The following is a 26,539-nucleotide window of genomic DNA, read 5'->3' as shown; positions in this document are numbered from 1 at the left end:
TAAAAAATCAGCAAGTGAAGGTGAAGAGAGGGAAAATTCCAGGTATGAGGGTCAATGAAAATCCCCAGAATTGGGAGCTGTCGTAGCTTGTTCATGGAAAAGCAAAGAGGCTACAGTCACTGGAAAGACAAATAAGAGGTGAAGTTATAAAGATTGGTAAAGTTTGGAGGGGCATAGTTATAAAAGGCTTTAAATACCACCCCTCTGCTTTTTTTTTTTTAAACCCATACTGTCCATCTTGGAATCAATACTGTGTATTGGTTCCAAGGCAGAAGAGTGGTAAGGGCTAGGTAATGAGGGTCAAGTGACTTGCCCAGGATCACAGAGATGGGAAGTGTCTGAGGCCACATTTGAACCTAGGACCTCCCATCTCTAGGCTTGGCTCTCAATCCACTGAGCTACCCAGCTGCCACCGCTGCGTTTTTTACGTGCTTCCCAGCATGATTATTATTTGAAGACTAGGTCTTTCCTCCGGTTTCTATCTGTATTTCCAGCGCTTAGCACAGCGCCTGGCATGCAATAAGCGTTTAATCAATGTTTGATTCCCTAGGGCTCCACCCTGCAGGCCCTACAATTTCTTGCTCCTTTGCTCTTGTCTGGGAACAGCGGAGACTTTTGCTCACAAGCCCAGGCTCTCAGGGTTGAGTCAGGAGGCAGGAGCCGAACCCACTCTCCCTCTTGGCATTCCACCCCCGCTTCCCCCCCAGGATGCGTCCATCTTCAGACATGCTCCGCCCCAGTCCCAAGCCCGGCCCCGGAAATGCTAGCTGGCTCCCGGTCTTTCCCGTAGTGTTTGGGGCTCGTCTCTTTTTTTCCCAGCCAAACACCGCCTCCACCTTCCCCCACCCCGAGTTCCCTCCCCTATCGGGGGGGGGGCCCTACTTGCGATTCCCGGCCTCCCCTGACCACCCCCGGTAGAAAAACTAGGGCGGCGGAAAACACACGCGCGCGCCTGCCTAAGTGTGCGCGTGCGCACGGGCAGCTCCGGGGCCGGGCGCGGCTCGCAGCACGTCGTAGGCCTGCCTCTAGGGCGAAGCCGGGCACTCCACGAAGGAGCGGACGCACCCGAGGACCTCGGAGGGTGAGATGGCCCAGAGCGTGGAACAGCTCCAAGAGAAGGAGGAACGACTTCTCTTCCTTCCTGTCCTCTCTTCTCTCCCTATGGAGGAAGAAAGGCGGAGGAAAAGGAGGAGAGAGGAAGTCCCTACCCGGCTCTTGCAGCACCTCCCACGGACGCCTTTGCTTCCCCGCCCCCTCCCCGTATCCTAGCAACGCCGCTGACGTAAAGCCGCGGGACGAGGTCTGGGCTAGGGTTTGGGGAGGAAGGGAGGGGATTGCAGGTCGACCAACGAAGTTGCTGCATCTGCGGCTGCGCATCAGGGAGTACGCCTCTCCCTGCGGGAGGGGTAGGGTGGGGCTTAAAGCCCCACTTCCTCGCTTGGATGGACTGGTCTAGAACTGCTGGTTACGGGAGGAGGGGCTGGAGTGGGAAATGAGGGGAGGGCATGGGAGGGGAGGAAGGTGGCCGCCGTTGTTTTGGCCTCAGGAGGCCACCCTGAGCCAAATTATAGACTTCGTTTTGGAGAAGGGAGTCTGAACTACAAAATAGAAATTGGCAATTGATCCTTTAGCTTTTATTGAAATAATTTAAAAAAATTTGAAAGCCAGCAACACGTGCCCTTGCCCTTCTTTCTTTGTCAATGCAAGAGATTACAGAAAACCCCAAGGTAAAAGGTTAATTATCCTTATAAAAATAGATTTATATCTCTTTGCCTACCCACTTTCATTTTGCCTGTCCATTAACGTGGGATTAGGTAAAAATAGATTTGTGCCGCAATGCAAATTTTACAGAAGCTGGAGTTTCCCTTCTGTTTCAAAATAAAGATGGAGATACCGCAAAAGTTAGATAGCATTTTATTTTTTTTAATGAAATTTATCCATACCCACTGAGAATGGTTACTGAATGCACTTTGTGGGTAAATCATAACATTAGATAAAATCTTTCTGATATATTTCTTTGTATTCCTTTAGTCAGTCAGTAACATTTCTTAAGCTCCTACTGTGTGCCAGGCCCTGTGCATAAGAGCTTGGGTACAAAGAGAGGAAAAAAACAGTTCCTGTCCTCAATGAGATAAAACCTAATAGGAGGCAACATGCAAACAGGGTGTACAAATAAACTGTATACAAGATAAATAGGAAATATATTGTAGAACAGTCAACTGTGAGTAATTTAGCTATTCCCAGCAATGCCATGATCCCAAACAATTCCAGAGGATTTATGATGAAAAATGCCTTACACCTCCAGAGAAAGAACTGATGGAGCCTGCAGATTGAAGCATACTTTAAAAATTCTGTTATTTGTGTTTTTTTGGCCTGTTTTTTCCTTTTGCAATATAGCTAATATAGAAATGTTTTGCATGACTACACATGTATAATCTGTATCAGATTGTTTGCCATTTCAAGGAAGGAGGTAGAGAATTGGGAATTCAAAAATTTTTAAGTGAATGTTAAAAATTTTTATTTATATGTAATTGAGGAAAATAAAAATTAAATGTATATAAAGAAAAATTAAAAAATTAAATAGGAAGTAATCAACAGAAAGAAGACACTAGGATTAAAAGGGAGGGCAGCTAGGTAGCACAGTAGAGAGTGCCAGGCCTGGTATTGGGAGGAACTGGGTTCAGATTTGGCCTCAGACACTTATTAGCTGTGTGACCCTGGGCAAATCACTTAATCCTAATTACCTAACCTTTGCTGCTTTTTCTTCTTAGGATTGATACTAAAACAGAAGGTAAGGATTTAAAAAACAAGAATTAAGAGGGATTAGAAAAGACTTCCCAATTCTAAGTCCAGTGCTTTATAGATAATAGTTTAGTGCTTTTTAGGTGAAGAATGATTTGGGAATGGGGTGGAGGGAGGGAATGAGTTTCATTATAGTTTTTCCTCAACAGCATACTGAAGGATGTTTATTCCAAGATCTCTAAAAGTCAAGCGGGATGCTTCTGATGATGACAAGAGTTGTGTGGCTAAGAAACTTAAACCACAAGGAGAAAAGCTGTCATCAGAAGAAGACAGAGAAATTCTAAATGTTGCCTTAGTGGAAGAAGAAACCTCAGCAGCATCAGCAGGGCAGATCACTGAATTAGGCTCATTGCCAGATTCAGATGGCCACTTTGCTTCAGTTTGTTTAGGAGGAACTGAGCAGTGTGCTGAAGACAGCTGTGTTGAGGAAGAGCCAGTAAAATCTTTTGCTAAAACCCAGCGCTGGGCAGAACCAGGGGAGCCAGTCTGCGTGGTTTGTGGTCGTTATGGAGAATATATTTGTGATAAGACTGATGCAGATGTTTGTAGTTTGGAGTGTAAAGCAAAACATCTTTTACAAGTTACAGACAATGAAGAAAAAGGAAAGCTTGACAGCCTCCAGAAACCCAACTGTGAGCTTGAGTCTCCTCTACTTGATGCCTTTTATACCTATCAGGAACATTCCTTTATTTTAAATCTTCAGGATGACCAGATTGAGAACCTTAAACTACAGCTAGGAATTTCAGTACAAGGCCAGAAAGTTCCAAGGCCCATCATTGACTTTGAACATTGTGGTTTTCCTGACATCTTAAATTGCAACTTGAAGAAGTCAGGCTATGAAGTGCCAACTCCCATTCAGATGCAAATGATTCCTATTGGACTGTTGGGAAGGGATATAGTGTGCAGTGCTGACACAGGCTCAGGAAAAACTGCAGCTTTCCTACTTCCTGTTATCATCAGAGCTTTGGAAAAAGTAAGTTAAAGTTCACATGTACAGTCTGGTATTCTCTTAATATCCTGAAATTACAAATTGCAAACATGTGAACAAAATCTTGCTTTCCTGTCAGTAGTGACCACCTTCATTTCCTCTTTTTAAAAAGTATTTTAAAGTATTAACTTAACAAAAATATAGAATTAATTCCTTCAGCAAGCATTCAGTAAACACTGTTTACCAGGCAGCCAAGTGCTGGGGAAATAGACAAAACCCCCAAGTAGTCCCTACCCCCTTTCATTCTTTTGGATCATATATAAAATAAGATGTGTGTAAAGGACTTTGAAAAGCTGTAAGCTCTATGTAGAAGTCAGCTTTTATTACTATTATATAGTCAGAATTATAGTAAAAAACAAACTCTAGGGAATATTGTTGCTAAACTTTAAGTGGTTTAAAGGTTTTTGGAAGAAGAAGGATTAGACTTTTTCTATTTAGTGCCAGAGAGTGAAAATATAATAATAGGATGAAAGTACAAAGGCACAGATTTAGGATAGAGATAAGGGAAAACCACTGAGGGTTTCAAAAGTGGAGTATTGGCTTGAGAGGTTTGTGGACTCCCCTGCACTGGAGGGAAACCTTTTAGCAAAATGAAATTTTGCAAATGTGAAATTCTGTGACTTGAAATCATTGACAAGAAAACTTAACTATTCTGGGTCTTTGACCTTTTAAATTGGCACACAAACAGATTTTGTATTTTGTTTTTATATGCTCATTTCTAGATAGCCTTTCTTTCCTTAGAATTATTCATCTGTTTTATTCATTTAGGGACTCTTTCCATCTATGATCGTAGTGCCATATATTTGTATATCATATGTGTATGCATTGATTTGTAGTATTCAGGGTTTCATTTAAATATTTGGGAAAATATTATGAATAATATTCCCTGAAAATCTGACAAGAAATTTTTCTTTATAATTTTTTTCTTTTATAAATTTTCCATAAAGTAGATGGAGCATTGGATAGAGTGCTTGGACCAGAGTCAGGAAGACAAGTCTTCCTGAGTTCAAATCTGTCCTTAGACAATTACTAGCTGTGTGATTCTCAGCAGATCTCTTAAGACTGTTTGCCTCAGTTTTGTCATCTGTAAAATGAACTGGAGAAGGAACTGGCAAACCACTCCAATGTCTTTGCCAACAAAACCCCAAGGTGGGGTCATGAAGAATTGGATATAGCTGCACAACAACAATAAAAATATACTTTTCTTGTAGATGAGCTTTTAAGTAAAATTAGAAATATCCACCTGACCATAGTGAAGTCTTAGTTTCAACTTGGCATCTTGTGGGTTTTGTTCTATGATAATTTTTGAAGGAATTGACTGATCTTAAATTCCTTGAGTACAGTATAGTATTAACTGATATCACCGTAATGTTCTTTGTGGGACAAGCACTCTGCAGTATTGAAACAAATGGTGGCCAATGAAAGTTTTCACAGTGGCATTTTTTTTGTAATTAAACCTAGCAAGATTTGTCATTCAGAGGCATGAGTGACAAATTGAATCTACAATAAAATCAACTTGGGGACTCTAAAAATAAAGTAGCTGGGTGCTATTGCTGTAGCATGTGCAGGGTCCACACTCTGGTAAAATCATCTTGACAGATGCCTAAACCAGGTTGAGGGTAACCAGCAGGCCTCAGACCCATCAGTTACTTAGGGACATGTCTACTCCAAGCATGTGAAGCCTTCCCCCAGCAGAATGGGTGGATGAGAACAATTTGTTCCAACAGCCATGAAGGCGGCTAAAGGCAGGTGCTAGGGAGTGTCTAGAGCCTGGTCAGACTTTGAAGATGCCAGGGTCATTCACCGCATCTCTGGCTATCACCAGTTGCCTTGATTTTTATTTTGCCACTAGTCTGGAAGAGAGTGAGACCAATAACTCTGTGCAACTGTGCCTTACTTAAATCCAGTCCCTGTAGGAGTAAAGATATCATCCTATGATGTCATTAGGCCTCTTTGAAAATGAAGAATGAACAATAATAATAGGATTCATGATCCAAAAAATGAATAGTCCCTTCAAATGACCAAATTTACTTGTGAATGAAATCCTTCCTGCTTTCCCACTTTTGAGAGCAATTGTGATCTTTTTCTCCCCTCTGCAAAATGTCCTACTTGGAAATGCCTATCTGCCCTAGAGAAGATCAGGGAGCCCGATAAAAGTGTGACTGATGATGAAAGGAAGAATGTCTGAATTCAATTCACAAAGTTACAGTTTTTTTGTACAAGTTTTTCTAGTATTAACCAGATAGACGCCCATTCATTTCTCAATAAATAGCATTACAAGTTACCCACCTTACCTGCTTCTTCACAAAACAATAATAATACTGCAGATCACGGCATTTGGTAGTGGGGTTGATAGGAAATTTAGATAAAGCATTGTTTCTTCATTAATCCAGTAGGGGGCAGAGTACTAGGGCAGCTATAATACACAGCATATACAACAAAGATTTATGAGAGGTCTCAGAAAGATAAGGGAAGGCTTTTGGAGGAGTTGACATTTCAGAAGTATCTTAAAAGATGAATAGGAAGGAAGGAATTACATGCATAAGAAACAGCCTGAGAAAGAAGAAAAGAGTATTGGGTTGGTCTGCAGAGAGAAGGTAGCAGATCATAGAACAAGAATGGAGGGAAAATGGTATAAATGGATTGCATGGTCCTCCAATGGTGAAAACTCATTAAGGGATGATGTTAGAAGAGCTGTTCCAGGTATTAAAAAAAGATTAATTGGCTGGTGTTCTTGAAAGTCTTTTTTTTTCCTTTCCTATATTTGTAGAACAGAACCCCATCGGCACTTATTCTTGCTCCAACCAGGGAATTAGCTATTCAGATAGAAAGACAAGCGAAGGAGCTGATGTGTGGCCTGCCAAACATGAGAACAGTCCTGCTTGTTGGAGGCTTACCTTTACCTCCCCAGCTGTATCGCCTGAAACAGAATGTTAAGGTAAGAACCAGCTTGGCATTTTACAAACAAAAGAGGAAGGAAAAAGTTTCAATTCAAAGGAAATTGTAGGATTTAGTTTCAGATAGCCTTTCCAAGCAGACATTTAACACTCCATATGTTTTCTATGGAACATTTTCTTCCCCACATATGTTAAGATACTTGGATAAAAGTGATAAATATTTTCAAGAGGTAATATTAATGGAGAATAGAAAAATAGATAATTGTATGGTAAAGAAAGAATAGACACCTATAAAGGAAAGATTCAAGAGTGGGTCAAGTAAGACTAACTTAATAATCATTGATATATATATATTCCCTATATTTTAACAACACATTTAGCAAAGTTTTTCATGATATCTTTGTAGGTAGGAAAGAGGAGAAAAGTGTAAGACTTTATGTATCATTTACTATGTACCAGGCATTGAGCTAAGTACTTTTTACAAATGTTATCTCATTTGATTCTCACAACAACCCTGCAAGACAGATAGGTAGGTAGATAGATAGTAGTAGTTAACACTATGTATGTGTATGTATGTACAGCTAACTATGTACCAGGTACTGTGCTAATCACTTCACAATTATTAACTCATTTGATCCTCACAACAACCCTGGGAGTTTGGTGCTATTATTATCCCTATTTTACAGATGAGAAAGCTGAGGCAAACAAGGTTCAATGGCTTACCCCAGGTCACACAGCTAGTAAGTGTCTAGGGTAACATTTGAATTCAGGGTCTAGGCCCAGTGCTCTATCTGCTGTGCTAATAGGGGCTTGATGATTGAGGTAGATAGGTTTGTAATTAATTATGTAAGGCACCCTCAAGTATTGTTCATTGGGTGATGTCATTGTGCTGGAAACTCTCTAGTGGAGCGCCCAAGGGACCTGCCCTAAACCCTTCTGTTCAGCATTTTTAAACACTGTCTTGGGTGAAGGCACAGAAAAGTTTGATCACATGAAGCTGGGAAGATTAGTTAATGTGTTAGCTGATAGAACCAGGATCCAAAAAAAGAGCTAGACAGATTTGGATTGTTGGACTGAATCTAATAAGGTGAAATTTAATATAGAGAAATGCAAATTCTGATACCTGAATACAAAAAGTCAAGCAAGCAGGAATGCAAATGAAGATTTTTGACCAGATGATAGAGGACTGAGGAAGACTGCAGGCTCCATGATGAATCCACCATGTGACACGATAGCCCCAAAGCTGATACAGACATAAACTGTGTGAATGAAAGTAGAGCCTCCAAAACCAGGAAGTGTATGGCTCCACTGGGCTCCATCCCCTCTGACCACATCTGTGGCATTCTGTTTGGTTCTGGGCAGAACATTTTAAGAAGGACATTAACAAATTGCAGTGAGGTGGCAACCAGAACATTGAGGAGATTGGAAATCATGCCTTACGAGGTCTATTGTAGAACCTGTGATATCCCAGGGAGTTTTAGCAGTTTGATGACTTAGGGAGGTTTTCCCCAAGAATACAGACTAGTGATACTGTAATAAATATTTATTATGATGTGTTTTAACTTGCATAAGAGAAAGCTTAAGGCCTAACATGAGACATCCCAGTGATTGAGGTAATTAAAACTAAAAACTGGGAGGCTGGTGGACCTCAATCACAACTCTTCAGAACATGCAGAGGAGGAGCTATTGGCAAATGATGGTCCCTTGCCCTTGTGTTTGGGACACTCAGGATCTGTCCATCTCTAATCATTTCCTTATGGTTGATGGGCAGGATGCTCAGCCTTTGACATCTCTACATTAGGGAATCTTCATGATATGGAAATACACTGTGGATTTGTATAAGGAGAGGGAAGGTTCTTCCTCTCAGGTGTATTGGATTCATGGCCTGTCTCTGATGAACTAGGCCAAAAGATGCTAGGAAGGCCTCGGCCATATATACATCTGGTATAGAAGCTTTAAGAAAAGGTCAGATGGAAGTGGCACATCTGGAGAAGAGGCATGCTACAAGTGCCCCAAAAAGTCAGGACAAAAGAGATTGTTAGAAGCCTATCAGAAGACATTTAACCTGGAGAAGAAAAGATTTTGTGGAGGGGAATGGGGAGTGATGAGAGGAATGCCAGCATTTGAAGGCTGTCAGGCAAAAGAGGAACTAAGCTTGGTCTTCCTGGCTCCAAAGGGCAGGACCAGGAGGGAAGAGTGTGTGTTGTAGAAAGGCTCAGTTTTGACTCAACATAAGGAAAAACTTTCTGAGGAGTAGAACTGTCCCAAAGTGGGTGGTTCCTCATCCCTAGAGTTCTTCAGATAGAGTTAGAGGACTCTCTCAATAAGGATAGAGGAATGGTCATGGTAAAAGGATTTGTCCATGTGAGGATTGGAATAGATAATCTGTGAAATCTCTTCTATCTCTGTAATTTCAGTATCAGTAAGCATTTTTTAAATGCCTGCTCTGTGCCAGGTGCTGTTGATTTTGTTATAAAATTACTCTGTGGCACATTTGAAAGGTAGAATAACATTGTATTTATTAGGCCTTTTGTTGACTTGCCATATATTAATTTATTGGAAGTAGGAGGGACTATCCCAATATATATGAAATCACAGGTCTCAACTCCAAAAAATAGTTATCTGATTTTTTTCCTCCTTCTAATTTTACCTTTGTTTTTTTTTTGTAAGGTTATAATAGCAACCCCTGGGAGACTTCTGGAAATAATGAAACAGAGCTCTGTGGAACTCAGTGGTATAAAAATAGTAGTCATAGACGAAGTAAGTGTTTTTAGAAATTTATGTGTATGTTTTTAAAAATACCAAATTGTATAATGTAATTTGAGGCAACTTTTGATGGTGAAAACCTATGACTCCAACTGTCCTGACAGATCTGTGGATAAGTTTAGGGGATCCATGAACTTATGGGGGGTGATATCATATCCTTATTTTCACAAATGTTTGGTTTATGCATTTTATTATATGCACTTAAAAACATCCTTCTAAGAAAGGGTTTATAAGTTTTACTTTACTGCCCAAGGGGTCCAGGATACAAAAAACATCAAGAACCTTTGGCCTAAAAAAAGCAGAAAAGCAGGGTGGGCCATATACACCCAAGGACAGTAACCTCTCCCTAATCCCCCAGCATGCACAGATACACATACATTTACAAGTATTCCATAGAGGAGGGAATGTGTATAATGGTAAGGGGAGTATTTTATCAACTCAGGCTGACAAGTATTCTTTTCTCTATGTCTAGGGAAGGGCAAAGCTCTGTCTCTTGAGAAATGCTTTTATATTCAGGGAATTAAACCAAATTTATAAAAATAAGAACTATTCCCCAGGTGATAAATGGTCAAAGGTTTGAACAGGCAGTTTTCAGAACAAGAAATTTTAAAATAATCAAAATTGGTGATTTAAAAATACTCTAAATCACTATTGATTAGAGAAATGCAAATTAAAATAACTGAGGTACTACTATTTTTACACCTACCATGTTAGCTAGCATGACAGGATATTAGAGGGGATATGGAAAAATAGGAACATCAATGCACTGTTGTTGGAGTGTTATGAACTAATTCAGTCATTATGGGGAACAATTAAGAACTGTGTCCAAAAGACATAAAACTGTTCACATCCTTTAACTCAGCAATACCTCTATTAGGTCTGTATCCAAAGAGATCAAAGACAAAGGAAAAGGACCCACATACACAAAATATTTATGGTAGCTCTTTTTGTGATGGTAAAGAACTGAGGATTGATGAGATGCTCATCAGTTGGGGAATGACTGAATAAGTTAGATGTGAAGGTGATTGAAAACTATTGTGCTCTAAGAGGAGATGGATTTTAGAAAAACCTGGGAAGACTTATATAAACTAATGCAAAGTGAAGTAAGCAGAACCAGGAGAACATTGTACATAGTATTAGCAATATTGTAATAATAATCAAATTTGGAAGACTGAGTTAGTATAGTAATCTGTACTAATTAATAGTGATCTGATTAGTACAGTGATCCATGATAATTCCAAAGGACTCATGGTAAAAAAATCCTATCCACCTTCAGAGAGAGAACTGATAATCTCTGAATACAGATTGAAACATCTTTTCTTTTCTTTATTTTTCTTGAATTTTTTGCAACATATCTAATAGGGAAATAGGTTTTGCATGATTTCATATGTGCAATGGATATTGTTTTTCTTGCCTTCTCAGTGGGTGCAGAAGGAGAAGAGGGAGGAAGAGAATTCAGAACTGATAATTTTATTACAATTATGAACAAATAGATGCTTCTTGATTAGTGGGAACTTGATCTTATCTTAGCTAGTCTTCCAGGGCTTAAGAGAATGATTTCTAGGGGCACCTGGGTAGCTCAGTGGATTGAGAGCCAGGTCTAGAGATGGGAGGTCCTCGGTTCAAATATGACCCTCAGACACTTCCCAGCTGTGTGACCCTAGACAAGTCACTTAACCTCCATTGCCTAGCCCTTACCACTCTTCTGCCTTGGAACCAATACACAGTATTAATTCCAAGATGGAAGGTAAAGATTTAAAAAAAAAGAGAGAATGGTTTCTCCAGGTCAACTTTACACCAAAATTTTATAGATCATAACATATATAGATTATATTGGATCTCAAATTTTGGGTCCGTTATATTGGTTGGTTAGAATAGTTGGTAAATTGTTCTCAAATTATGAATCTTAGAAATTAGTTTCATGTCTAAATTGATGCTCTTTATTTGAGTTCTTTTTCTTCTGCCTTTATTTATTGAGTTCCTGCCCTGTGCTCTGTTAGGTATTATAATGCATAAAGATGAGACAGTTTTAATTCACAGGAAGCTTATATTCTGATGGGGGAAGGAAGATTAACACATTTGAAACAATCAGTGAACAGGACAGCTTGACATTTAAGAAATTATACTTTAATGTAATGCTAAATTGTACAGCAGAGCAATTAGTAGTGAATAGGACATAATCATGCTAGGATTTTTTTGATTCAGAGGCTATATTAAAAGGTGTTAAGGATAAAATTAATATGCTTGTCATTAGAGAGTTTTACTAAGAATTTGGACTTGAATGTAGTATATGAATGAGGTAGGAGAGGATTTTGCAAGGAGATAGATCAGCATGTACAAGGAATTTGAGTAGGATACAGTGAATGAGATAGAGAAAGGAAAACTATGATTATGTGGTATCACAGAAATCAAAGTTAGAAGAGCAATATTCTGTGCTACAGCAGATAACAAGAGATGAAGACTGGGGAAATGCCTTCAGATTTGCCTGGAAGGATAATCTTTTGGAACTGTTGAAATTTCAAAGTATAATTTTGGAAAATATTGATGTTGGAAGCCAGATAATAAGGGATTAAGGATGTGATGAAGAATGATGAGAGTTTTTAAGCCTGGGGATTTAAGCTTGCTTTGTTTTGTTCACTGGGTCTCTTGTCTTCTTCATTCTTTAGTCTTATATTTTCAGGGTAAGAACAAATAGTTTACATTTACATTGCAATGTATAGTTAAATTCATAGCAATCACTCATTTAAGTAAGAATGCTATACCAAAGTACATGATTATAATCTTTAATAATACTTTGAATTTATACAATATTTTGATGAGTTACTTTATGTAAAATGTTTTGCAAAATTACTACATTAATATCACCTATTATTTTTGTTCTAAAGAGCGTTCTTCCTAGCAACCCTGTAAAATAGGTGGTAAAAGAATTATCCCCATTTTAAAGATAAAGAAACTGATACTCATCGAGACTGTGATTCGCCCAAGAATAGACTTCTAGTAAGTCTCAGAAGCAAAACCAGAAGAGTCAGTTCCTGACTTCTTGTCTAGGAAGCTTTCCATTTTATTTTCTGGCCTCTTATAACTTTTTTTATTTCTACAGTGTTGTCATTTTTAATATATTATACACTTTTATCTGCCTTTGCCTTCTTTCTTTGTATATCTGGATAGGAAGTATTAAACTTTATACAAGAAACTGAGACTCGGACATAGTACCTTCCTAGTAATAGCCAGTAAGTAAGGAATAGAATTTTGGCTTTGAGCTTTCTTACCCAATATATTTCTCACTAGGTTCAATTCTTTGTGTGTATTTTAGAGTTGATTTTTTGCTTTGGTTTTGGGCACATAGTTTTCACATGCAAGCTTTAAAAAAAATATGGTAAGATGATGATATTGAAATGTAACTCTTAACAAGCTTCATATAGACAAGAAGCAAATAGCTAAAGTATTTGAGTGCTGTGACAGTTGATTGAGAGTTAAAGAATCATGAAATATTTTACTTTTCTTGTTTGATGGACATTCACATTGATATTTACAATGTTGAAGTGTTAGTTTATTTTCATAAGTGTAGCACTTTATAACTTTATTATGATGTCATTTTAGGCTGATACTATGTTAAAGTTGGGTTTTCAACAACAAGTTCTTGACATTTTGGAAAACATTCCTCCTGATCATCAGACCCTTTTGGTTTCTGCCACAATTCCAGCAAGCATAGAACGCCTGGCAAGCCAACTTCTACATGATCCTCTGAGAATTACCATTGGAGAGAAAAATCTACCCTGTCCCAATGTCCGCCAGATTATTTTGTGGGTAGAAGAACCTTCCAAAAAGAAAAAGTTATTTGAGATCTTAAATGTGAGTAGAGAAATATCCTTTTGCATTTAAAGTCTAGCAGATAATGGAAACATTTTTTTCTCCCAATTTTCCCAAGGAGAAATTCAAAATATTAGACTGCTGTTTGTTTTGAAAGCCGTAAGGAAAATCAGAATTTTGGAGTTGAAATTTAAAATAGTAATTTTTTTAATTTATTTTTTTCTCTTAATTTTCTAGAATTTACATATAAAAATAACTTAACACTTCCATTTAGGATCATAGATCATAGGATTATAGATTTTGAGCTGGAACCTTAGAGGAAATTGAGGAACATTAAAAATTACTGAGTCAACCCCTTCATTTTACTAATAAGAAAATTGAAGTTGAGGGAGGTTATTTGCTCTGGGTCTTACAGTTAGTGAACTGATGAGGAAAGATTCTTAGTAAGATCTTCCTGACTCCAAAATCAGAACTCTCCTCTGTGCCATCCACTCCCTTTAGCATGTGTGGGCATTAGCTAATATTTAATTGTTCATTTTGAATAACCTCAGTACTTTGGATCTATGTGGCACTTATCTTTTTTGCAGGAAGTATTTAAAATGTGCTCCTTGTCCCTAATTGTTTTCAGTACATTGATGCCACAGTAGAAAAGTGTAGGATAAAGCAAGAGAAAGAAAATTTTTACATTGTTTTCTCTTCTCCCCTTAAGGTTCCTATTCTTTTTATTTTTTCCTTAAAGATTTTTTTAAAAAACCCTTACCTTCCATCTTGGAGTCAATACTGTGTATTGGCTCCAAGGCAGAAGAGTGGTAAGGGCTAGGCAATGGAGGTTAAGTGACTTGTCTAGGGTTACACAGCTGGAAAGTGTCTGAGGCCAGATTTGAACCTAGGACCTCCCATCTCTAGACCTGGCTCTCAATCCACTGAGCTACCCAGCTACCCCCTTCCTTAGAGATTAATGGTAAGGTATGAATTCCTTTAATGAAGAGAACCCCCAAGAAAGAGGTTTGCCCTATTGAAACAAGCATCTTCTTTCAAATATCCTCCTAAGTGTATTTAACCTACTTTTCTAGGGTTAAAAACAAATTTTTAGTGCATAATAGGAAATTTATTTTTATTTTCAAAATTTAAATTAAGGATGAACTTTTTTTTTAATTATTTGAAAATTTTTATTTAATTAATTAGTTTAGAATGTTCTGTGGTTACAAGATTCATGTTCTTTCCCTCCCCTCTCTCCAGCCCCTCCCATAGCTGATGCACAATTCCACTAGGTTTTACATGTGTCATTGATTAAGACCTATTTCCATATTATTGATAATAATTGCACTAGGGTGATTATTTAGAGGCTACATTCCCAATCATATCCCCATCTACCCATGTGATCAAGCAATTGTTTTTCTTCTGTGTTTCTACTCCCACAGTTCTTTCTTTGGATGTGGATAGTGTTCTTTCTCATCTGTCCCTCAGAATTGTCCTGGATCATTGCATTGCTGCTAGTAGAGAAGTCCATTACATTCAGTTGTACCACAATGTATCAGTCTCTGTGTACAATGTTCTCCTAGTTCTGCTCCTTTCACTCTCCATCAATTCCTGGAGGTCATTCTAGTTCACGTGGAATTCTTCCAATTCATTATTCCTTTGAACACAATAGTATTCCATCTCCAACAGATACCACAATTTGTTCAGCCATTCCCCAATCGGAGGGCACTCCTTCATTTTTCCAATTTTTTGCCACCACAAAGAGCGCAGCTATGAATATTTTTGTACAAGTCTTTTAAGGATGAACTTTTAAGGATGAAATATTATTTTCAAAGAATATTTTAACTTATTTTTTCTCAATTACAAGTTAAAATACTTTTTAATATTTGTTTCTTAAATTTTTGAGTTGCCAGGCCTAGAGACGGGAGGTCCTAGGTTCAAATCTGGCCTCAGACACTTCTCAGCTGTGTGACCCTGGGCAAGTCACTTGACCTCCATTGCCTAGCCCTTTCCACTCTTCTGCCTTGGAGCCAATACACAGTATTGACTCCAAGATGGAAGGTAAGGGTTTAAAAAAAAAATTTTTTTTTTTTGAGTTCCAGAATCCTTTCCTCCCTTTTCCCCCTCCCTTCCTCCTTCCTTGAGAAGGCAAGCATTTTTATATAGATTATACTTGTGCAGTCATGCAAAACATATTTCCATATTAACCAAGTTGCAAAAGAGAACATGGAACAAAAAAAACAAACAAGAAAAATAAAGGAAAAAATTTTAAAATATGCTTTATTTTGCAGTCAGACTCCATCAGTTCTTTCTCTGGAGGCAGATAGCCTTTTTCATCATAAGCTCTTCAAAACTTTCTTGTAATATTTTAGTATTTTGTTATCCTTAAAAGGGAAGGAAGTATATGTCTCTATCCCTAGTTCTATCTTCTCAAAAGAGGGGGAAAATTGTGTTTGGACACTTGGGAGAATATTTAACAAAATGTTTCATAGAATAAACCCCTTTTAATCTTGTATCCATCATAATACCTGTTTAGCCAGTTTGCTAGATGCAATATATTCAGTAGCATTTTCCACCATAGACTGTGTTATATGAATAACCTAAAATAACTTTTTCAAATGATCTTTTTTTTTTTTCAGGATGAGAAACTCTTTAAACCTCCAGTCCTAGTATTTGTGGACTGCAAATTAGGAGCTGACCTTTTGAGTGATGCTGTTCATAAAATCACAGGATTGCGAAGCATATCTATGCATTCAGATAAGTCACAAATGGAAAGAACAAGTATATTGCAGGTTTGAATCTCTTATTATATGTGATTCCTAAAAACAAAGCAAACTACAACCATTTTGTCTTATTTTCACTTATGTGTTAATAGCCATTCCTTACAGATCTTGTTGTTATCCCCAGACTTTGAATGAAGTATTGTTCATCTGGATAGTCTTGGAAGTATAAGTTAAATCCTCCTTAATTTAGATCCCATCAATTTTGAAATTGTGGTCATTTGGAAATGAAGTTGGGCAGAAGTTTTGCTAAATCAATTAATTAATAATGTTAGCAAGATTACTAAAAATTATAAGGATGTTTAAGTTACTTGAAAGAACAGATTTTTAGAAAATTTAGAATTTAGAAATAGTTACTACCACAAAATAACATATTAATCTTTTTTTAATCTCATTGTTAAAATAAATTCCAATTCCCTGTGGAGTTTTACAATTTTGCCTCCTAGCTATACTTGAATGTATACTTAAAAAAACAACAACTGTATTTTGTCTACAATTGAGCTTTCTTTGAATTAAAACCCAAATTTTTTTAATTTTTAACTTGTGCCTTTCTTACTTAGGCTAGCATAAAATTAACTCAGCATTCAGAAGTTTCAGTTGTTAAATTGTAGAATTTCAGAGGTAGAAGGGACATCAGCAGCCATCTAGGCCAACTCATATCTGAAAAGAGTTGCTTTTATAGCATGCCTGATAAATGGTCTAATATAGCAGAGAGAACTCTACACTTGGAGTCAAAGGACCTGAGTTTGAATCCTTACTCATCCAGTTATTGCCTAGGTGATTTATGATACTTAACCTCTATCTTTTTTTTCATCTATAAAATAACAGGGGGTTGGAAGTAATAACTGAGATTCCTTCCATTTCTGATCCCAAGTCCTTTGGAAACAGACTATTGCTTTTCTGGAGAATTCTCATTATAAAGACATTTTTCCTTGTATCAGGTTTTAAATTTGCTTCTTTGCACCTTACTTCCATTATTTCTAGTTCTGTCCTCTAGTCCTAAACAAAATGGGTCTCAAGCTTTTTGAGATGATTAGTCCTTCGGATTCATGAAGGCAGCTATCATGTCCTGTCTTGAGTCCTTTCTATATTTAACTTTTCTAGTTCCCATTATGATTTTTATGTAGTGTAAACATATGACGCCCTTCCTCATTCTTGGTCCCTGCTTTATCAATGTCTTTTTAGAAATGTGGTGCCCAGAATTGGTCACAGTGCTTCAGGTGTGATGAGAGCAGAGTATGGGGTAGTTTTTATTTTTTTGTTATCAGAAGCTGTGCTTCTCAATGCAGCCCAAGATGGATATATAACTTTTTTGACTTTTATCACACTGGTGACTTATATTAAGCTTTTATCCACAAGGACTGAAAATCTTTTTTTACCCAAGCTGGTATTTAAACATTTTGGCCCATCTTGTACTTGTGAAATTGATTTTTAGAATCAAAATATTACATTTTATTTTAGTTGTTAGCTCAGTTTTTTAGCCTAAGGGTCTAGTCCTATTGACTGCTGCCTATTTTTTGTGCAACCCTTGAGCCAAGAATGGTTTTTACATTTTTAAATAAAATAAAACTATTCAAAAAGGTAAAAACTATTCTTAGGTCACAGTCAGTACAAAAACAGGCTGCCAAAGGGATTTGGCTCATAAGCCATAGTTTGCCAACCCCTAGTCTAGCCTGTCTAGCCTTTTAATCTTCACTGGTATGTACAATGTTATCTAGATTCCTGGCTGCTCAGAATCTCTAATTTTATTTGTATTTAGAACTAGCATTCTGTATTTGGGAATATTTGAAAAAAGTTGTTAAAAATGACAATATATCTTAGGTTTATAGCTATAAAAATCACCAAAACAACTCTGCTGAACATGGATTAAAAAGAGCTTTTTGGTTAATGCTTATGTATTTTTTCCATTGCCTTGGCTAAAACTATAATCTCTTTCTCTATCATTCTAATCTAAATTTAATTCAACAAATATTTATTAAAACCTGATGTATGCAAGCCATTGTGTTGGGTGGTCAAAAAAGAAAGAGCCCTGCATCAAAGAATTTAACTTCCACTGGCTCTATCACTTTCTAATCTTTCCCTCTTCACTGTCAACTTCTGTTTCTTACCCCAAAATGGTGCTTCCTTGGGAAAGAAGATAGATTTGGATTGCTTAGTTACTGAAAGAGATTATAGTATATGAAAAGTTGTAGGTAATTCTAGTCCATGAGGAGCACGTATATTTGAAAGACTGACTCTTTTTATAACACTGTGTGGGAACCTCCTGACTTTGTTCAAAATGTTATCAAAGATAGCATTAGTAAATCACTGCAGGGATCGCTGAGTCACATATACCAAAATTCTTTTATTTAGCTTTTTACTCTATCATAGATTTGATTAGACTTTGAGTCAAATTATGTCCCCCATGAACATAATGTTTTATAACATGGAAGCAAGTCACTTCATTTCCCTAGACATTCTTTTTCTTACCTTATTTTTATTAGGACTAGCTTAAAATATGGCCTCACACATACCTGGGTTCAAAGCTGGTCTCAGACACTTTCTAGCTGGGTGTTCCTGGGCGAGTCACTTAACCCTGTTTACCTAACCCTTGCCCTTCTATCTTAGAGTTGGTAAGAGGCAAAAAGTAAGGGGGTAAAAAAAAAGTGTGAAGGAGCTGGATTAAATTCTAAAGTTCTGTGACCTGCTTCTTATAGGTTATTCTTGCTTTTAAGTCATGATAAGACTCATCTCTACCCTTTTTCCTGACCTCTCTTACAGTGGAAATATGTAAGCCTATTTCCTCGGAAGTAAGGAAGTTTATAATATATAATCTACCTGCAGGGTGTTAACCTTTGTGCCTAGTGGTCAAAATTATGATCCCTGCCCTCAAGAAGTTTAGAGTCAATTTGAGGAGATAAGACATATATACACAACTACAATGAAAAATAGAATCAAATAAGTACATGTTCTCCTTTAGAGAGGTTTAGACAAGTATGGTAAGAGATCTGAGGAACTGTGGAAGAAGCATCATGATTGAATGGGGAAAGTACTGCATTTGGATTCTGAGGCCCATATTCAAATTCTGACTGATCTTACTACTTGTGTGATATTGGGCAAGCTATCTAGTCTCTCAGGTCATCAACTTTGTAAAATGAAGGAGTTATCAGAGAAAACAATCTATACAGACTAGATGGCCTTTGTGGTCCCTTTGAGCTCTCTTTATACTCCTATGAATATGTTCTGGTAGGGAAATATCATGGAAGGCTTCATGGAAAAGATGATATATAAGTTAATTCTTTAAATATACACAAGATTCTAGAGACTATGTAATTCTTTATAGAGAAGCTTTTATTTTAATGAATGCAACAAAACAATGTGTGTTTCTTTTTGACAGGGATTATTTCAAGGAGAATATGAAGTTGTAGTTAGCACTGGAGTCCTGGGACGAGGACTAGATTTGATCAATGTCACATTGGTTGTCAATTTTGACATGCCTTCTAGTATGGATGAATATGTACATCAGGTAAAAATGTTTTTTAATAGCTTCCTAAGCCACCATTGGGGAGTTATTTTGGAGCTTCTTTTAAAAAACATGCTGCTTTAATGGTTCTTTGAGCTCATTGATAGGAGTCCTTCCTTTATTTTCTGTTTCTCTATTTTGCTATTTAAATGAATATATTTGTAACCAGTAGAGTGGCAGCTAGGTAGCACAGTGGGCAGTGGATAGAGCTCAAGGCCTGATGAGACTGGAGTTAAAAATCTGGCCTAAGATACTTATCATGTGGGTGACCCTGGGCAAGTCACTTAACCTTGTTGGCCTCAGTTTCCTCATCTGTAAAATGAATTAAAGAAACAAACAGCAAACATTACAGTATCTCTGCCAAGACACCACAAAAAAGGGTTGTAAAAAAATCAGACATGACTGAAAACAACTGAACAATAAAAGCCTAGCAAAGCAGTTGAATTTTTCTGTTTGGTTAAAGTCTTGCCTTCATTTATTCATGCTCAACCATGAGTTATAACATAAAGAAGGCTGTTCCCTTTTCACAAAAGCCTTGCCCATTGTGTACTGGAATTAGGATGGAATTAGCTACAACCAACTCTTCTTGCTTGTTGTTTTCACCTCCTAAAATAGAGGATGGCCCTCTAAAGTGGGATATCGGAGTGGGACAATCTGCAGGTTCTGGATGGTATGCCAAGGCCATCTACTTTGTAGCTATAGAGAGGCAGCTGCTTAGGGTTTTCAGAGCCTCCTCCCTATTATTGGTTTGCTGGAATGAGGCACCATCAAAATATTCCCGCCCTGACTTGTCTGAGTCTCTCATGGTGAGAAGGATTTATCTTGTTTTGATTTATGCAGCTCTGGAAATCACCTGAGAAATGAGAGTTTGAGTGTTTACCCCAGACAGAGCAATAACTTTCAAGTTCAATTTCCAGAGCTGAGAGCAGGAGCCCTAGACTTTATCCTCTGGGTTTGGCCTGGTTATCCCACTAGTTGCTTGGCAGCGATTTTTACTTTTTTTAGGTATCGGAATTTAGAAACATGGTTCTCATGACTGCATATTAATATGATTAAACCTTTTGTTTTTTTGAAGTGATCCATGGAAATGAATTTTCTTGCTAATTAAAGCTTTCCCACTTTGTCACTGAACAATTATTTTAATTTAACCATTTTGAGAGAAATCTTTCTTAAAGGAGTTAATATTTTTCTTGCTGCTTTAATCAGTGTACACTGAATGTATAGGTATAGATCAATAGGGATCATTTGATCCAATATGTTCATTCTGTAGATAGAAAACTGAAGTCCAGAAATGTTAATGACTTGTACAGGGCTTACACAAGCAAAAGTGGGACTACAATCCTTTAACTTTCACAATCCTTTGACTCCTAGCCCAGTGCCCTGTGTACTATATGGCACTGACAAATCAGGAATGACTTTATTAACATCAGTTATAGTGCTGGGTTGTAATGTATCAAATGTTGTTGAGGAATGTGGAGCTGCTAGCTCTTCACTGAAGAGCCCCAGACCATCCTGCCTACTTTTGTGTCCACTTTTTAATTTTCTTTTTCTCCTCTCTCATTGGCAGCTGCCTTTTCTGGTTGCTGTCAGTATGCCTGGCTCTTGTAATCCACTGTTGCTGCCATTCAGATTTTACTATGGGCTAGAACATGGGGCTGATTATCATTGTGTGAAAATGAAGGTCTCTCTTACCAAAGTATATGGACTTTGCAAATTATTTTGCAAGGAGTTGTGGAGAGTAGAGTGAAATGCTTTTTAATTTCAGATTTGTAGATGTTTTCCCAGATGATTCTGAAACAGATCCCTTGAAGTTTGACTTGGATAAGTTGGGGGTATTACTATTTATCAGCCAGCAACCCAAATTAGCCTGAAACTTGCCTGAAACAAATTAATTTAATCCTAAAGAAACTAGATTATGATTTTTAAAAAATTTAAGTTTAGGGAAAGAATATTTTATGTAGAAATGAGCAATGGACTAGAAACTGGACTCCTGTATTCTAGTCATTATTCTCCCAATAACTTATTCTATGACTTTGTGCAAGTTGATTCATTTGAGGGTATCAGGGTAAATGATCCCTAAGGACCCTTTTAGTTCTCTAGCATTATTTGTGTATTAGTATAATTCTTTAGAACATTATCACTTACAAATTCTAGGTGACATAACATCAGTAAATATGGAATATGTGGTAAAATACTTTTGTCAGACTCATAAATATTATGAATCTATCTGAAGGATTATACTTAATCCAAATAAACAAAACAAAATCTTGATTTTCAACAGCATGGCCATTCTCTGTACTAATGTAGATTTCAGTCTCCCCATACCTTGGTAGCTGATTCTTTGAACTACTAGAAGAAAAAAAAGTTCTTGTATGGCCAGTGACCTTGAAACTACTTAGATTAATCCTTGAACGACTGACACATTGTCCATTTCCAAGCTTAAACTTGAAATCTTTCCACTTTGATAGGACCTGTCAGAGCTTGTTCTTGACTAGCTCAGAGCTTAAAAACCCCAGGGTCCCCTCCATGCCATGAAGAAGGATCTGAGTAGTACTTAAGTAGAGGATGTTGTTTGTCAACCAGTGTGAATATATCATGGACCACATGTGGAAACATGCCCATTTGTAGATGAGAAGGTTTTGCTATACTGGCAGACAGACATCCTGGCTTTGAGAATGTTGATGAATTGGTTGAGGCAAGTAGCAATTATTTCTCACTTGAGAATAGTTTTGGTTTATTTTGCTTAGCTTAAGTTAGAGATAATTTGATGTTTGCGTCAACTGTTTTAGAAGCACAATAGCACTGTAGTTAATTTTGAATTACTTAAAAAGGCTCTACCTAAACTTAGAGAACCAATCTAGAACAAATGTAATGTATATTTTAATAATGACAATAGAAATTAGTCATGTTTACCTATGTCTTTCTCTTTGTGGTCTTTCAAAATCCACTTTTGGGGAAAGAGGGAGACCAAGCCTATGATTTATTAGCATTGGGAACTTTTAGTAAGGAAACTAGTTCCCTATAGCATAGCACCTCTTAGCCTTCAAAGATGCTTTCATGGAATCCACAAGATCAGTTCTTTGCATGGAAGTTCATTATGGTATTCCATGTGAAGTCATTGCTTTCAGACACCATTGATGAAATAGCTTTAATGAAACATTTCTGGTGGAACTAGTTTTCTAAAGCTGGAAGATAATTCCCCATTTAACTAAATATTATAGCTTGAATTCTTTTAAAAAATAATTTCATTTCCTAAAGTTTGATAATAAGAAAGTGACTATTAGTAAAGCTTATTAAAGTTATGTCTTCATTTTTCTTTACACTTGAATAGATACTAAGATTTTAAATAATCCTTTGAATTTCCTTTACAGGTTGGGAGGGCAGGAAGATTAGGTCATAATGGAACTGCAATTACTTTTATCAATAACAATACAAAGAAGCTTTTTTGGGATATTGTGAAAAGAGTAAAACCAACAGGATCCATTCTTCCTCCTCAGTTATTGAACTCCCCTTATCTCCATGACCAGAAGAGAAAAGAACAGCAAAGAGTTAACCAGGGACAAAACACCCTAGTAACTGGTGATAACCTTATGGACATTATTAAAAAACATGATAAAAGCCATTCTCAGAAGTAACTGATTGTGCTGCTTTGGATAATCTTGTCATTGTGCTATATAAATGAAAATTCTGCAAATTACTATTGTATAGTATCTGAATATACAGAGTGCATTTGTAAGGTAAGGATATTGGGATGATTTTGCTATTATTGAATATGTCAGACTTGGACAGCCTAAGTTGTACATGGCTTCTTTTCCTTCAGATGATTGCTAAAGATGGCCATTTTGTCTATAATAAGTGAGACTAAAAACAAAGTATCTGTTTTTATCCTTTGTGCAGAATTATTTTAAGATTAAAAATATTTTTCCATTAAAAAAGATCCTAGTAGATTTTCCCCCCTTCAGTCCAGTAAACATACTTTCTTTACTATTTCTAGGAAGACATGTTCTGGTATTATATTTGTGCCAGATATTGCATTGCCAATTGAAGCTTTACATAGTCATATAAAAAGATAGTTCGATGCTTCTGTTTTTTAAAAATAAAATTTAAAAAATTTGATGTACTTTCACTAGTAGTTTAGGGCAGAGTCAAAATGACAGATTACAACAATGACCCAGCTGAATTCTCGCAACATCTTCCTCTGAAGAATTTTAAAGTAATTCCTCAAATCAGATTTTGGAGTGACGGAACACAATAACCAAATATTGGAGTGATAACTAAAAGGGTCAATGAGAATTTTTTTTGGCCCAAGAAAACTTAGAAGATCTGCAGAAGAGATCCGTGTAACCAGAGCAGAAGCCTGTCTGAAGCACACACATGTGGCTTCAGTAACAGTGGCTATGGCAACAGCAGTGGCTTCTGGAACTCTAAGCCCAAAGGTGATAGAGGGATTAGGCAAGTGGACAAAAAGAGATTACAAGACACCCATTCCTGACATTGGGTACATTTGGTGCTTATCGGCAACTCTGTTGCCCATATGCAGTTCTAGGTTGCAGTGCTAGACTGGAAAGGAGTACTTGTTGGTCACAAAGGAGCAGAGGTTCTGGTCACACTTCCAGGACAACAAAAGCATTAGCTCCATCTAGGAACAGAAGACCTGGTCAAAATTCCAGGACCAAACAGAGTGTTTGTTCTTGTTCTAGCAGGGGACTAGACTGCAGACTAGAAAAGCAAGGACCATACCTCTCCTCAATTCATACCAAGCCTGAAGCTTGGGACATTGCCTCCCCATTCCCAAGGGAACAGAGTCCAACTTTAATATAAAATTCAAAGTCATCTGGGAAAAGGAGAAAACAGCAAATAGGAACTTGACCATAAAATGCTACTACATTGTCAAGGAAGACCAAGACATAAACTCAGATGAAAACAGTTCTAAACAAAGCCTCAGAGAAAAATACCAATTGGTTCTATGTCCAATAAGAATTCTTAGAATACTTAAAGAAAGACATAAGAGTGGTAGAAGAACAAATGGGAAAATAAATGAGAGTGATACCAAAAAAAATATGAAAAGAGAATTAATAGCTTTGTAAAAAATGCACAAAAATATTGAAGAAAATAACATCTTAAAAAAAAACACAACAGAATTGGCCTAACGGTAAAAGAGTCACAAAAATTCACCAAAGAAAAGAATTTCTTATAAAGCATAATTGGCCAAATAGGAAAAGATGTTACAAAAACTCACTGAAGAAAATAATTTCTTTAACAATAGAATTGGGCAAGTAGAAGCCAATGATTCCATAAGGCATCAAGAAACAATAAAACAAAGTCAATAGAATGAAAAAATAAAGACAATATGAGCAATAATTGAGCTGGAAAATGAGGATGGATAGTTTAAGAATTATTTGACTATTAGAAGCCATGCTCAAAAAAAACCCAGACTAGACATCATCTTTCAAAGATTTGTAAAGGAAAATTGCCCCAAGGAGCTAAACATGGAGGTAATGATTCATTGAGAAACTGAGGATAACATATGGACACCCCTCTAAGAAGAGCTAGTTTAGAGAAAACATAGGGATGAGAGACATAGGGTGTAGAGAGATTGCCTTCTGCATCAGTAGAGAGAGTATCCACCCACATTAGTGAAACCATTAAAGGTAAGTACAACAAAAAACATCTTGGCAAAGATAAGAGAATGGTTTCTATTTCCATCCTTATATCATTTTATGAATGAGGAAATGTAGGCAAATAAAGGTCAAGTGATTCAGCTAATAAGTACCTGAGACTATATTTGAACTCAATTATTCCTCACCCCAAGCATGGCCTAATAACAATAACAATAATCTAACATTTATATATTGTTATTATGTGTTGCCTGACCAGCCCTTTACAATTATTATCTCATTGGATCCTCACAAACAACCTTCTAAGATAGATGCAATTATTACTCCCATTTTACAGATAAGGAAACTGAGACAAATAGCAGTTAAGTGACTTACCCAGAGTCCCACAGCTAGCAAATGTCTAAGGGTCAGATTGAAGTATGTTTTTTCTGACTCCAGGTCCAACATTCTATCTACTTCACCACTTAGTGGTCCCTTAAAGTGACAGTTACATCAGCTTTTTTTTTTTTACATCAGCTTTTTATTTAAACTAGTTAAGGCATTGATTGACTTCTAAATTAGGCTCTTAAGCCTACTTTTTTTAGATTTCATTCCTTGGCTAGCTGGCCTAGACTTTTCACTGTGACCCTTGGGTTGAGCTTTGATGGCCCTGGGTTACATTCCATTCTTCCCAGTTGAGAGAGACTTCCTTTTCCACAGCACCCTGAATCCAAATTCAGTTGTTTTATTTATTTTACCCTAAGTTCTCCTTAAGCATGTTTATTTTCTTTTGGTCTTTTCTGTCTACCTCAGCAATTCCCTGCATTGAACCTTTAAATTAAACATTTATTGAACATCTCCCATGTTTGAGCCCCCTTCCTAGCTGACTTACCTTTGGTCCAATTAATATATTCCTTTTCCCACAAGAAGATGTGGGTCTCTGACTGCCAACATTCTGCTTGCAGTCTGATTTAGTTTCTATAAAACAGAAAGTAATATCTCTTCATTATCCTACTTAATATGCTTGTAAGTTATTTACAAACCTTTTTACCTTTCCTTTAGCCATTGAACATTCTATTTATTTCCTACCACTGGTTAGCTTGCCTGCACATCAGCTATTTATCAAACATTTCTCTATTGCAGAACACCAGAATATCTAAACCTCTTTCTATAGAATGATCACTCCTTTGCAAAGCCCTATTTTCAAATCCACAAATTATTTTGGGGAACTGACATTTTGCTATTGGAGAGTGGAATTAAATGAGGAAATGATTTCGTGATGCACTATTATTTTTCCACACAACACAAATAGTCCATATACAATAGTTTCATAGTCCTTTGGCCCAAATTCTTTGATTTAAGGTATTCTAAAAATGAACTCTCTAGTATTGAAAATGTATTCAAAAGAGCCAAAGAGA

At 37.0% G+C, this 26,539-nt stretch overlaps 1 protein-coding gene across 9 annotated transcripts; it reads left to right on the top strand.

The window, feature by feature from the left end:
- The first annotated feature begins 941 nt into the window (after positions 1–941).
- DDX59 (DEAD-box helicase 59) lies at positions 942–23,644 on the top strand. 9 transcript variants are annotated; one of them, XM_007481036.3, is made up of 8 exons: positions 942–1,081; positions 2,952–3,775; positions 6,561–6,728; positions 9,358–9,447; positions 13,054–13,305; positions 15,882–16,034; positions 19,399–19,527; positions 22,896–23,644. In XM_007481036.3, the coding sequence occupies exons 2-8, from the start codon at positions 2,963–2,965 to the stop codon at positions 23,157–23,159; spliced, it is 1,869 nt and encodes a 622-aa protein (XP_007481098.1). In that variant the 5' UTR covers positions 942–1,081; positions 2,952–2,962; the 3' UTR covers positions 23,160–23,644. The 9 variants fall into 9 exon arrangements, with proteins under 9 accessions (XP_007481098.1, XP_056671678.1, XP_007481101.1 ...); XM_056815700.1 differs by lacking the exon at positions 22,896–23,644 and adding an exon at positions 21,993–22,753; XM_001377497.5 differs by having other exon boundaries at positions 969–1,260; positions 2,962–3,775.
- Positions 23,645–26,539: the final 2,895 nt, after the last annotated feature.

The sequence above is a fragment of the Monodelphis domestica genome, chromosome 2 (assembly GCF_027887165.1).
Source record: "Monodelphis domestica isolate mMonDom1 chromosome 2, mMonDom1.pri, whole genome shotgun sequence".
NCBI classification, from domain to species: Eukaryota; Metazoa; Chordata; class Mammalia; order Didelphimorphia; family Didelphidae; genus Monodelphis; species Monodelphis domestica.
The sequence above is the reverse complement of the archived record's forward strand: the minus strand, read 5'-3'. Positions and strand labels throughout refer to the sequence as shown.

What these genes read in the sequence shown, in the direction of transcription:
- DDX59 (XM_007481036.3), top strand. Translation starts at nt 2,963, where the DNA reads ATGTTTATTCCAAGATCTCTAAAAGTCAAGCGGGATGCTTCTGATGAT. An exon ending in TCATCAGAGCTTTGGAAAAA is followed by an intron (nt 3,776 to 6,560) that starts GTAAGTTAAAGT and finishes CTATATTTGTAG; the next exon opens with AACAGAACCCCATCGGCACT. An exon ending in AAAGAACAAGTATATTGCAG is followed by an intron (nt 16,035 to 19,398) that starts GTTTGAATCTCT and finishes TCTTTTTGACAG; the next exon opens with GGATTATTTCAAGGAGAATA.